Consider the following 12,069-nt stretch of genomic DNA (forward strand, 5'->3'; position numbering starts at 1 on the left):
GCTCTCCTTCACTCGCATCCCATCCCACGTTGCCGACACGTTGTTTGCACGTGAAGGTGGAGATTAGCTCTGCTATCTCCGCATCGCGACTATGCTACTACCCATGTATCTACCTGCATAGTATGTACGTTCTTCGTGGTAGCTCTACATCCACTGCTCGCCTCTCGCGGCCCAGCATCGCCATGACTGCTGCTCCTACAGTTGCCCTCGTCATCGCCCAGTCATATGGCACCCACCCGCCGGCTTAGCCTCTGCGCACCGCATCGCACACAACTACAGCAGTACTCTTTTCTTTATACACGGCGCCCAGAAGATGCACATATCCCAGAGATGCCCTCTGCCGTGGCGGCTCCTTGGTTCGCCCACGCAGGTGCGTAGCTTTTCTTCGACACCCCGCCGTCGCGAGATCAAGCACATTTCTGAGCTGCCTCTGCGCACAAAGCCGTCGTACATACAGTCGCCCAACAACACGCTCCTCAGCCTTCAATGGCCATCACCGCCGCGAAATATACTTGTCACCAAGAAGAAACGCACGCCCAACATCACCGAGTCCGTCATCGAATTTACGTCGCATATCCGCTCCACCTACCCCGCCATAAACGTCATCTTCGACCCAGAAACAGCAGAGGAGCTGCATGAAAAAGTTTCCTTTCCCGTGTATACATACAAGAGAAGCAACGGCGTGCCGCAGCAGCTTTCGGATAAAACTGATCTGGTCTGCACTCTCGGCGGAGACGGAACGCTGCTGAGAGCTAGCAGTCTATTCAGCCATTCTGAAAATGTGCCTCCCGTCTTGAGCTTCGCCATGGGCACAATTGGTTTTCTGGGTGAGTTCAAATTCAAAGAGTACAAGCGGGCATTTCGAGAGGTGTACATGAGCGGTGCGCCAGACACATACGCAACGCTATCTGATTCCTTGGGCAAAAGCCCACCACGTTTGCCTTCGTCGCCCGACGATCCTCTAGACAAACCATTGAGCTATGCCGATATACGCGGCAAGGCAATGGGGACCAACAGAACGGCGCGCATTCTCCTTCGTAACAGGCTCAAAGTCGGTGTTTTTGGGCCCGACGGGAAGAGAATCGGGAGCACAGACGATGAGGGCGATACCTACGCGTTGAACGAAGTCACATTGCACCGCGGCGGAAGTCCACATCTCAAAGTTATCGATGTATACATCAATAATCGGTTTCTAACCGAAGCCGTCGCAGACGGCATGATTATTAGTTCGCCTACAGGCTCAACCGCATACTCGCTTTCATCCGGCGGGAGCATCGTACACCCTCTCGTCCCATCAATCTGTCTCACTCCCATCTGCCCGCGCTCCCTCTCCTTCAGACCCCTAGTCCTACCCGCCGAAACACCCATTACACTGCGTCTCGGCGCCAAGAATCGCGGCCGCGAAGTTGAAGTTAGTATCGACGGCAGTACCATCACCGAGAAACTGGGTACGGGCATGGAAGTCCGCATAAGCGGGGAGGAAGTCAAGCGCGATGCTAGAGGCTGGGAAGGCGGCGTACCCAGCATCGTCAGAGGCACAACAGGCAAGGAAGATATAGCCGAGGATCATTGGGTCGGTGGTCTGAATGCATTGCTGAAATTCAATTATCCATTTGGGGATCAGGATTCTTGAAGTCAGTCCCCCAATCTAATAAGTTGGCGTCGAAGCAATCTTAGAAAGCGAGATACACCACATAAATCCAGCATAGCCAAAGAGAGAGAAAAACAAATTTACATAAGCTACCTCTACTCCATCACCTGCGTATACCTCGTCAAACTCGTATAATCCTTCTGCGGCCCCTTGACCTCATACTCAACCTCCCACCAGACCTCCCTCTCCCCCTTCTCCCCTCCCTTCACCGCCACATCCCTCGCAAAAGCCCATGTAGCAGCATACAAATCCCTTCCACAAAGATGCGTCTCTCTGTTCTTCGCTCTGACTACTTCATCATCCCCTGCTAGCTCTCCCATTTCAACAAACAAGCCCCCAACCCCCTGTCCATCACTTCCTACCCCACCCTCCTGCCGCGCCTCACGCATCTTGTCGTCGTCGAAGAAGCGTACGGCGATGAACTCGGTATCCGCAGGCGTAGAACCAGGGCATAGTTGGTACACGTATTTTCTGCGCGCGGTGAAACTGAGGCCGGTAGTTGTGCTGAATGTGCCTTCTTCAGCATAGAGAAGGGTTGGTAGCGGGATAGAAGAAGAATGGGTCATGGGGGTGAATGTCGCAGTGCCGGTCACGGTGCCAGAAGGGTGGCTGGGGAGCTTGGAGGTGAGTTTGCGGGTGAATTTCCAGGTCGAGGTGGTGGCGAGGTTGATGAAGATGGATTTGGGACTGGAGAGTGGGGGTCCGGGAATTGGTTCCTGGGGGGTCGGGTTTGTGGATTCGGAGGGTAATGGTCGGGTTTCACGGATTGGGAGGTTCTGTGTTGGTTGTGTGGCGAGAGAGGCTTTTGGGTCTTGACTTGAGAGTAACATAGCGTTGACGCTTTGTAGTGTTGCCCGACTTGGATTCAGGGCTGCGTTGCTTGTGGTGATCCAGCTCAGTCTCTGCTTAATGAATGATTTATCCATGCCCTTAGCTTCTTTCGCTTTTCCTGTATTGATTGCTCCGCTTTCGTCTGTATAAAGACATAATATCGCCAGTGCAGCTCCAACAGAGAGATCTTTGCCTGTGGGACAGCATACTAGTATTTTGTCTCGTGTTTCGGGGGTTTGGAGAGAAGAGAAGAACGGTATGAGATGAAGAAGCTGAGTGCGAAGGTCGCGTGACCCCAGCTTACCAGTCTGACATTTCAGATTAAGGTAGTGTTTTACTCCCGCATCTTTGAGTGCTGAAGTTGCAAACGGCTCGGGTGTGCAGCTGACTACAGTTTCAAAACCCGCCAGTTGTACGTCTTCGCTGGATGAGATGTACAGCTGTAATGTAGGCTTGATCAAACTCGCAATTGCACCACTGCCCTTTTGTTCTTTAATGAGTTTTGCAATAACCTCTGGAGCATCTTCTTCGTTCACCCTCATAAGCACATCCTTGTTTTCCCAGAAGAGTGACGGGGTAAGTCTGTGTGACCACGCCTCGTGGTCGTCTGCAGCACCCTGGATATATCCGCTTTCTGATGCCTCGGCGCCATGAACACGCCGTGACGCTGTGCAGAGGACTATGGGATGGAAGTCTGGAAAAGAAGGAGCTGAATCCGGAAGATAAGATTTTTGCGTTATCCATATGGGTCGGAGTGGCTTTTTCAGCTTACTACGGAGAAGTGGGATATTGGGTTTGCAAATGTCCTTTCGTTCTATCAGCTACTACATCCCGGCATTTCAGTAGCCTAGGGAAACATACCAAAAACTGTTGTACAAAGCCATCAATTCTCTTCTCCATCTGCGCATGCTCGCTCTCCCCCACAGCTTGTGGTGGTGTAAAAAGTCTCATCTCTTCTTTTGCCTTGTCCCCACCAAACACCGCTCGATTCATCACGCAACACCACGTTGGAATCGTCTTACTCAATGCATCTGGCATACTCTTTCCCCTCCTCGTACTATCCACTACCACTGCACCACCCCATTTCTCTACCACATCGAGTAACTGCAAATTCAGCCTTCGCAGACTGAAACTCCATTCGCCCATGTGGCCGTCTGTACTCTTAAAGTAGACGGATCCGGACTTCAGAGATGGCGGAATGTACCAGCTACCACAGCGCTCGTTTGCTACCAGAGGAAGCTCATAGGCCGATGCAACAGATTCGACAAAAGCACTGTCGGATATTATTGAGGCGAGCCGGTTGTGTGTTGAGAGCGTCGAACGGCGCAATGATGAGAGGGTGCTTGATAGGTTTGGCGTGTTGGAGAGATGCGGAAATATAATATCCGCTTCAGTTAACGGCTTGGACATTGCTGCTCTGCCTTTCTATCTTTCCGAATGCTAACCTCCAGTTTGGTCAATCGAGATGAGTTATTACCGCTCTTTACCCCGCATCGTGTTGAGTTTTGTAAGGAAAAGGGCGTTCTCAATCAGAGAGCTAGCATTTGATTGAACCACATTTGCTAAGGCTGTCTGACAGAATTCTTCATTTCCGGCGTAATGGTAAGAGTCGTGCGTGGGATGCTTGAGCCGGCGAAGGAGACTCGATCAAATGTGAGAGGCTAAGCCATTTATGACTAGTGCATAGGCTCCACATACGGACGCGAAGTCTGGTCACAGTGGGTTTGTCAGATAGCATCCGTTCGAAAAATGTCGAGAAGTAGTTCACCTCGTATCTTATTCGACGTTTGGGTAACATTCAACAGACTCGACTCATCCTTCAAGTTGTCCAGGTTATCCCCTCGTCCCTTGAGCTATGAAACCGCGATGTAGTTCGTCGGCGTAATTGCCGAGAAAAAACACCACATGGAGAAACTAACAATGGATCAGAAGCAATTTTTTGTGAATCTCACTTGATAATATTAGGACTGGATGCGAATGGATCAAAAGAGGAAGGACAGGAGACGAAACTGTAACCGTGGTGTCCTCATTGGATTGCGGTGATATGATTCATCGTAAAAGTCTGGTAGCATCAATCTAAGTTGGATATGGACACGAGCATACCGCTGACCTGCGAGTGTGGTATTATGCTGACTTGCTTCAGGTGCCAAAGCTTACATAATAGACTGAGAGGAGAACAATGTGAATGATGTCGGCAGCGACGGAGTCTTCGCCCGATCCTCTACGCATGGCCACCATCAATCATCCGAGAGTCTCAAAAAGGTACGGAAGTCTACATAAGCTTAAGGATTCGGCCGAGTGCAAGGCTTGCGGGGCCATAATGCGGAGCTTGAGTAAACCAAGAGCCTTTCGATATTGCCGCTAACACCAGATGGGACTAAACGTGGTGCAGGGCGGCAGGTGTCTCCTATTACCCGACATCCGGGAGTTTCCAAACATCTCGCCCACTCACATCTCGCTTTTGCAAGATTGCTGTCATCACCTTATACGACCAAGGTTCCTATGGTTGGTTGCGACACTTTGCAGCGCATCCCAGTCTACGAATGATACAAACACCGCAACATATACTACGGCACCCCAGTAATAGTATCACATTACTTTCCAGTCCAAGTCACTCTGAGGGAGATGCCCCATTTCCCCACTGGCTATCTGCAGCCGCCCCCCCCCCCCGATCCTCACTGCCCTTCGTATAGGGAAATTCTGAACCGTGGCGTAGTAGACAAGTCAAAACCAATCTGGCAACATCAAGGGCTAGCCAGTCGTTTGCTCCAGGCTACGACGCCCTCCCGTTGGTGCATGGACTTGATTTCTCGTTGCACATGGCACCCACCCTTGCATGGAACAACTGCCATGGTCCGTCTTCCAGAAGTTTGTACAATGTGCCGTGTGTCAGGATAAATGAAATTCTCAGCAGTGTCCGAGATCTACCTTCATCAAATTGGGTAGTCATGTGCACGGCAGAATGTTTCGAGAAGGCCGTTCAGCCAAAATATCCCGGGCCGAATACATGCGCTTACTTCTAGTACGCCAAACAACGCGCTCTTTCTTTCAACACCTGATACATCTAATGCCATGGGCCCATATAGCTTCAACACGCGGTATGCAGGCTCATCACTGCTGCGTTATCCGGCGGCTCCGAGTCGTGTACCGCACAATGCAAGTACAAATTTACATGTACTCACAAATGAAGGTAGCTACACAATGTCCCAGTGCTTCAGTTTGGAGTGGTCAAGCCAGGATTGTGGAATGATAGATGTGGTCAGTCGAAGCCATCTTGTTGCTTGATATGCTCGGACATCGCCATCATTCCCATAGTCGATTCATCGGAGTATTCGTAGATGAGGCTGAGATATTAACGTCGAGACCGCGGGGTAGAGGCTCGGGAAGCCAACATCCCCGCAGTTCTAAAGTCTCTCGTAAGACATTCATCTATTGACCCTGCTAGTCATATGTGCCAATCAAGGACGCATACACAGAGACAAATTAGGCACCATTTGCGTTCCAAATCTTACTTTGGGAAGAGACATTGAGAAATGTTCTAACACTGTCTCATCGACGAAGTATGAGATGGCAAGGCACTGTCGCTCCAACGAGGCCCAGCTTATCAAGAGTTACCCAAGTGCCAAATATTGACACCACTGCAAGGATGGTATTCTTGCATCCTACTAAAGTGCCACTTTACTACAGGTATACTTGGTATAGTATCATTCCCCACATGATATACATTCATCTAAATCTTATTTCTTGAGGGCTGATCGCCCAAACCTGACAACTGCCTCTTGTCAATCACCCTCGGGCCTGCTTTCCGATGGACGAGTATCCCAATTCTCGGCTGCCAGCACATGAGCTGTATAAGAAGGAGGGTTGTCACTCGAATGTTTCAGCATCCAAACTACCATACGCTCTCTTGCATTCGCACGTTCTCTTACAGCCACTACCATGAAAGGTCTTCTCTCCGCAACCGTGGCTTCGGCCATCTCTGGCGCTCTTGCGTTTCCTTCTCCTGCTGAGCGCCGCGACATCGCTGCCCGCCAGGCTGCAGTATGCTCTTCTCCCGTCAAACTATCTGGAAACCCGTTTTCCAACCGCAGCCTCGCTGTCAACAGTTTTTATGCTGCTGAAGTCAAAGAAGCTGTTACCAAAATCAGTGACTCGGCACTTGCAGCAAAAGCGGCCAAGGTAGCTGAAATTGGAAGTTATTTCTGGATGTAAGGCGCTCACAGCTCGGGCTGTATAGTTCTCTAGTGAAGAGGATACTGACATACAATTCAGTGATACGCGTGACAAGATCAAGATGCTTGACGACATCATCAAGGGTACCCCATGCAACCAGATTCGCGGACTAATCATTTACGATTTGCCTGGTCGCGACTGCGCTGCCAAAGCATCCAACGGTGAACTTGCCGTTGGCGAAATCAACATTTACAAGACGCAGTACATTGATCGTGAGTACTGACCATTACTTGTCTTATATAGATCTCACCACTAACCCGGAACTCCATCGTAGCCATCGTTGCAATCATCAAGAAGTACCCAAACATAGCCTTCGCTCTGATCATTGAGCCCGACTCTCTACCCAACTTGGTCACCAATAGCAACTTGGCAGCTTGTCAGGCCTCTGCTTCCGGATACCGCGAGGGAGTTGCGTATGCGCTTAAGCAGCTAAATCTCCCCAACGTAAACATGTACATAGATGCTGGTCACGGAGGCTGGCTCGGCTGGGACGCCAATATCAGTACGTACTCTTCTTTACCTCCCATGAAACCATATAGGGAGTGAACGAAAAAGCTAACATAAGCAGAGCCGGGCGCGAAGGAGCTTGCATCGGTCTACAAAAACGCTGGCAGCCCCAAGGCAGTCCGCGGTATCGCAACCAACGTTGCCGGCTGGAACTCGTTTGACCAGGAGCCTGGAGAATTTGCCGGTTCCTCCGACGGCCAGTACAACAAGGCGCAAAACGAGAAGAAGTACGTTTCGCTCATCTCGCCCGAACTTGTCGCCGCAGGTATGCCCGGCCAGGCCATCGTCGACACAGGCCGCAATGGTGTCACGGGTCTCCGCAAGGAATGGGGTGACTGGTGCAATGTCATCGGGGCTGGATTCGGTCGTCGCCCTACGTCTGACACGGGATCTTCGCTCGTCGATGCTTTTGTGTGGGCCAAGCCTGGCGGCGAGAGCGATGGTACTAGCGATACGTCCGCGAAGCGCTATGATTCATTCTGTGGCAAGGACGATGCCTTCAAGCCCAGCCCTGAGGCTGGATCCTGGAATCAGGCCTACTTTGAGGCACTTGTCAAGAACGCTAACCCGCCTCTATAGAGCAATGGCGTGCTTGCTGAGCATGTTTAGCTCTAGGGTAACGATAGAGTATGGTTTAAGGACAACTTTCTTTGTACATAGATAGTTTGTGTGGAAGGAGGTTTAAGGCGAGATACATTATTTTCAGGACAAAGCAACAATAGAAAAATGTTTCTCGTTTTTTTTTAAATTGCCATTGAGACAAAATTATGATACATATCCGGTCACTACCTTTCTAAGCAATTTTCCTTAGACACCTCCCCATTCCTACTTATGGTATGCATTAAATGCCAATTCCTTTCTACCCAAGATATACGCATTTAAGTTTCTTTCTTTCTTTCTTCCTTTCTTTCCATTCATACAGTAATTATACATGTGTTATGAGAATAAGGAAAATACAAATCATACAGTAGAAACTTCGAAAGAAAAATGTAACATCCCAATCAAACCATGCCTTTTTTTCATTCTACAACATAACAGCATAGTACTTGCACATAAGCCATGCATAGCCTTACTACACTTCTTCTTCTTCTTCAACCAAGTACCAAGGGATCTTCCTTTCCTCACACTTCTACAATAGAGACATTTTTCTTTTCCAAGTTTCCCCAAATAGATATATACTTTCTTTCTGAGACCAGAAAGAAGTGTTAGGTTAGTCGAATGGAAGACGTATCACTGGTACAAACAGTCTATACCACTTGATACAACCAACGCTACGCCATTTTTCTCTCTAGGCAACAGAGATGAAAGCGATGCACGGTACTATAATCAGACATAGTGCCTGGGTGCTTGTACATTATTTAATGGCCATCATGCAGTCATTTCGAGTATACATTACATTAACATCATTCTTAATACTTGCTAGATATAATAGTTACTTTTTTTTAGAAGAAAAATGGGGGGGGTCCAGAACGTTGCAAGTACTTCTGAAGGAACAAAAGCAAAACAGAGAGAGAATTGCAAGCAAGTTTTCTTTGGTAACTCGATTCTTTTTTTTAAAAAAAATGAACTTCCCTTCGCTACGGGGTCTCAGGAAGCATCGAATAGCAAATCAACTTTCTACTATTTCTTGATAATAAATTCGTATTAGGAATTAAATACATTGTTTCTTTGGGGAAAGGAAGAATGAGTAAGCAGGTGGTACAATGAGACGATAAAATCCAGAAAATGGTTAAACAACATTTGATGAAATACATCAAAGGGCCATCTATCTATTCCATTGAAATACCAAAGCTACAATACAACAGCAAAAAACAAGGTCCTAGATTTTCTACCGATCATTAGAGAAGTAAAGAGCGTGTGTGGTATAATTTTCCCTATCCATTAGAAGCAAACGCCCCTATCCGCGCCGATTCCCAGAAAAGTCCCAAGATCCATCCGCATGTACATGGATGTGTGTGTATAAGCCCTCCCAAAACTCCGCTCATGCCATCTCATAAAGCCGTTAAAAAAAGGTGTAGAATCTCTCTTCTCAAGACGCCGTATAAAAAAGGAGAGGAAGAGAAATGCCTTTGCTCGAAACCCACAAAGAATATCACAGTCTAATTCAAGTGGGGAGGGTACCAGAACCTAATAAAAAACCAGACTTTTGGACCCAGAACAATCCAAAAGGGGATAATGCGTATATGGGGCAGCGGCAAGGCTGGCTAATACTGTTGGAATATCTCACAACTCTTGCCTCGTCTTCTGCCGTTGTCTAAGATTGTCAAAGTGTCTCCGTCTAGAGAATTTTGCCAGCCAAGTAACTGGGCCAACTCATGTCTAAGATGAGCCAAAGAATACTCATCGGAGTCGTCCTAGGACGTCCGCCTCCTCCTGAAGGGTTCTTCGGTTTCAACGTCTTCTTTTTCCTCGTTGACTTGGAGTGTCAGCCACGCAGCGGCTAGAGCGCAGATGCCTCCAAAGCGCAGCACCCAGGCTACACTGGTGTCGCCAGCTGTGCCTCTAGGCTTCTGTAGGATTCTGAACAAGATGGCGCTGATCAACGTGGCAATAACTTGCGGTGCTGCGATTGCGACATTGTGGATTCCGAGTACGACACCAGCCGAATCCGCACCTGAACCTTCATCTTCGCCCTCTGCAATAAGTTGCGCTTCACGGTCACGAGGCTTGATGATGCCGCGGCGAATGGCGTCTCGCTTTGAGATTTCGGAAGAGATGATGGCGAATGGCGCCCAGTTTGTGATACACCAAGGAATGCCAATAGCGCCGACGAGGACTGTAGCGCCCCAGGTACTGCGGACAAAAAAGGTCAGAGCCATTAGCACCGCGAAGAGAATGTGCGATATGAGCCATGCGCGACGAAGGGTTAGTGATTTGATCTGCAGCACGTCCATTGAATTGGAGAGCCTGTCCATAAAAGTCTTGGAAGTTCCTCTGGGCTGGTGGTTGAGTGCAAAATAGCTGGAGCCGTTCATGGAATGCGGGGTGGATGGCGTCATGGGGGTCGCGGGAGTAACGGGGCGCTCGGGCTCTGGGGCTTGGAATGTTGGCGGAATAACAAAAGGCAAGATGACAGAGGCGATGAATGTAGTGATGGCGAAAATCAACAAAGCTCTTGTGCCAATTCTGGTTCCATCTTCAAGGATACCGTCGATCTGGCGATCTGGGAGATGTGGGTCCTCCTCAAAAAATGGGTCGGCGTAGATCTCGCCAACGTAGGTGGTGATGTAGAAGAGAAAAGGAAACCATCCGATCCAAGCGAAGAACTGCACCATGCAGACTTTCTTTATCTGAGGAGGCAGTTTCCTGACTGAGCGTGCAAGGCCCTTGAAAAAAGCAATCACACCATCTTGTTGGTTGGCGGGAGCGGTATCGAACTGTGGGTCACGTTCGGCGCATGTGGAGCAACTGACGCCGACAGTGAGAGCCATGACAAAGGATGCAATGGCGCAAAGGACCTTGAACTGGGTGTTGCCGAGCCATGGGAGATAGTCTGGCAAGTTGATGTAGCCGGCTAGGTAGCCCAAGATGTTGCCAATACCCGCCGACCTCATCAGCCATGCATTGGCAGATTCTTGCTGGTGCGTGGGGGCAACATCGACAATGTATGCTCGCACGCCAGCTTGGATGACGTTGATGGCAAAATCCAGTACATATACGAAGAGGACAGCGAAAAGCATGATACTTGTCTTGACAAAGGTGGACTCTGGGTCTGCACCAAAGATGCCCAGGAAACCGCCCATAATCTCTTTAGCCCAAGCGAGAACCATGAGAGACAAGATGGTTGCGGCGGCACCGCCGACAATGAAAGGTCTTCGCTTTCCCCATCGTAGACGGCAATTGTCGCTCTTGAGACCGACGTAAGGCTGGACGAGTACACCCGAGAGAGGACCGGCAATCCAGACAAGGGCAAGCATTGACTTGCTCAGACCGAGCGACAATAGATAGGGCTGTAGACAACGTTAGCCACAGACTCGCCACCGTGGAAACACAAGTAGCAGGACGCCGATCCGGACGCAGGGTCCATAGCGTGCCAGTGAAGTTTTTTCGAAGAGGCAGGCGGAAAAAGCACTTACCGAGCCGTTTGAAGTCTCTACAGACCAACCAATTTGCAAGCCGAGGCCGCCAAAAGTGAGTAGGAAGAGAAACCAGCTCGATTTTGTCTCTTCGACCTGAGATTCACCCAACCAGCTGTCGTCTTCGCTGTTGGGCGACATGGCCTCCTTAAGGAGCGGGTCGACTTCTGAAGACATGCGGGGCGGATGGTCTGCGTGATGGATGAATTCTATGTCAGCGTCTCCGTCAGTGTCGGGGCGGCCGCCCAGGGGAGAGTCGCGAGCAAAAGAGACGAGTTTGGGTCGTGGTTTGGGACGAGGAGAGGAAGTGTCGAGTCTAGATAGAGGCGGGGAAAGGGGCCCTGGGGCAGAGTCATCTCGGCCACGAGACAGAGGCGTCGAGGACATGATGTGGCAGTGGGCGTGGGGACAACACGCGATCGGGTTGCTGTGCAGGCGGCGACGTGGTCAGGCCTGGAGATAGATTGCTGTAGTGGTCAGGGTCGGCGAGACTGTGATTGGCAGACGTGCTGCCAGGGTCAGTTGGCAGCGGGCGGCGGGCGGGGGGCAGCAGTGTCGAGGGAGGGTGGAGTGATGTGGTGAGAGACAGGGCTGTGGCAGGCAAAAGTCACGGCGGAGGGGCCAAGATATGCAGCACAGCGAAAGAGAAGCTAGCGGTTCCGCTGGAGTGCACAACGGGCGGCGGCGTGCTCAGCAAGAATAAAGGGCTACGCAAATGACGAGCCGCACTGCAGCTGGAGGCGGCAGTGGCGGGGAGGCGAAGGAAGGCGA

At 50.1% G+C, this 12,069-nt stretch overlaps 4 protein-coding genes across 4 annotated transcripts; 2 read left to right on the forward strand and 2 right to left on the reverse strand.

The window, feature by feature from the left end:
• The first annotated feature begins 17 nt into the window (after positions 1-17).
• On the forward strand, positions 18-1,690 carry COCSADRAFT_289796 (uncharacterized protein). Its single transcript, XM_007698952.1, has one exon. The coding sequence runs from the start codon at positions 314-316 to the stop codon at positions 1,631-1,633; it is 1,320 nt and encodes a 439-aa protein (XP_007697142.1). The 5' UTR covers positions 18-313; the 3' UTR covers positions 1,634-1,690.
• COCSADRAFT_289802 (uncharacterized protein) lies at positions 1,690-3,979 on the reverse strand. The gene is made up of 2 exons (XM_007698953.1): positions 3,344-3,979; positions 1,690-3,288 (listed from the first exon to the last, which is right to left on the reverse strand). The coding sequence occupies exons 1-2, from the start codon at positions 3,890-3,892 to the stop codon at positions 1,747-1,749; spliced, it is 2,091 nt and encodes a 696-aa protein (XP_007697143.1). The 5' UTR covers positions 3,893-3,979; the 3' UTR covers positions 1,690-1,746.
• A 2,442-nt stretch (positions 3,980-6,421) lies between these two features.
• On the forward strand, positions 6,422-7,801 carry COCSADRAFT_188218 (glycoside hydrolase family 6 protein; the record flags this gene model as incomplete). Its single annotated transcript, XM_007698954.1, has 4 exons — positions 6,422-6,690; positions 6,755-6,927; positions 6,990-7,217; positions 7,284-7,801. 4 exons carry the CDS (start codon positions 6,422-6,424, stop codon positions 7,799-7,801), a joined length of 1,188 nt encoding a protein of 395 aa, XP_007697144.1.
• Positions 7,802-9,276: 1,475 nt separating this feature from the next.
• COCSADRAFT_289830 (uncharacterized protein) lies at positions 9,277-11,880 on the reverse strand. The gene is made up of 2 exons (XM_007698955.1): positions 11,299-11,880; positions 9,277-11,172 (listed from the first exon to the last, which is right to left on the reverse strand). Exons 1-2 carry the CDS (start codon positions 11,683-11,685, stop codon positions 9,577-9,579), a joined length of 1,983 nt encoding a protein of 660 aa, XP_007697145.1. The 5' UTR covers positions 11,686-11,880; the 3' UTR covers positions 9,277-9,576.
• Between the last annotated feature and the right edge of the window lie 189 nt (positions 11,881-12,069).

The sequence above is a fragment of the Bipolaris sorokiniana genome, assembly GCF_000338995.1.
Source record: "Bipolaris sorokiniana ND90Pr unplaced genomic scaffold COCSAscaffold_3, whole genome shotgun sequence".
Taxonomy (NCBI): domain Eukaryota; kingdom Fungi; phylum Ascomycota; class Dothideomycetes; order Pleosporales; family Pleosporaceae; genus Bipolaris; species Bipolaris sorokiniana.

Coding starts and splice junctions, on each gene's coding strand:
- COCSADRAFT_289796 (XM_007698952.1), top strand. CDS start 314: ATGCACATATCCCAGAGATGCCCTCTGCCGTGGCGGCTCCTTGGTTCG.
- COCSADRAFT_289802 (XM_007698953.1), bottom strand. CDS start 3,892: ATGTCCAAGCCGTTAACTGAAGCGGATATTATATTTCCGCATCTCTCC. Junction 3,289..3,343: donor GCTTTGTACAACAGTTTTTG/GTATGTTTCCCT, acceptor ATAGAACGAAAG/GACATTTGCAAACCCAATAT.
- COCSADRAFT_289830 (XM_007698955.1), bottom strand. CDS start 11,685: ATGTCCTCGACGCCTCTGTCTCGTGGCCGAGATGACTCTGCCCCAGGG. Junction 11,173..11,298: donor TAGAGACTTCAAACGGCTCG/GTAAGTGCTTTT, acceptor CGTTGTCTACAG/CCCTATCTATTGTCGCTCGG.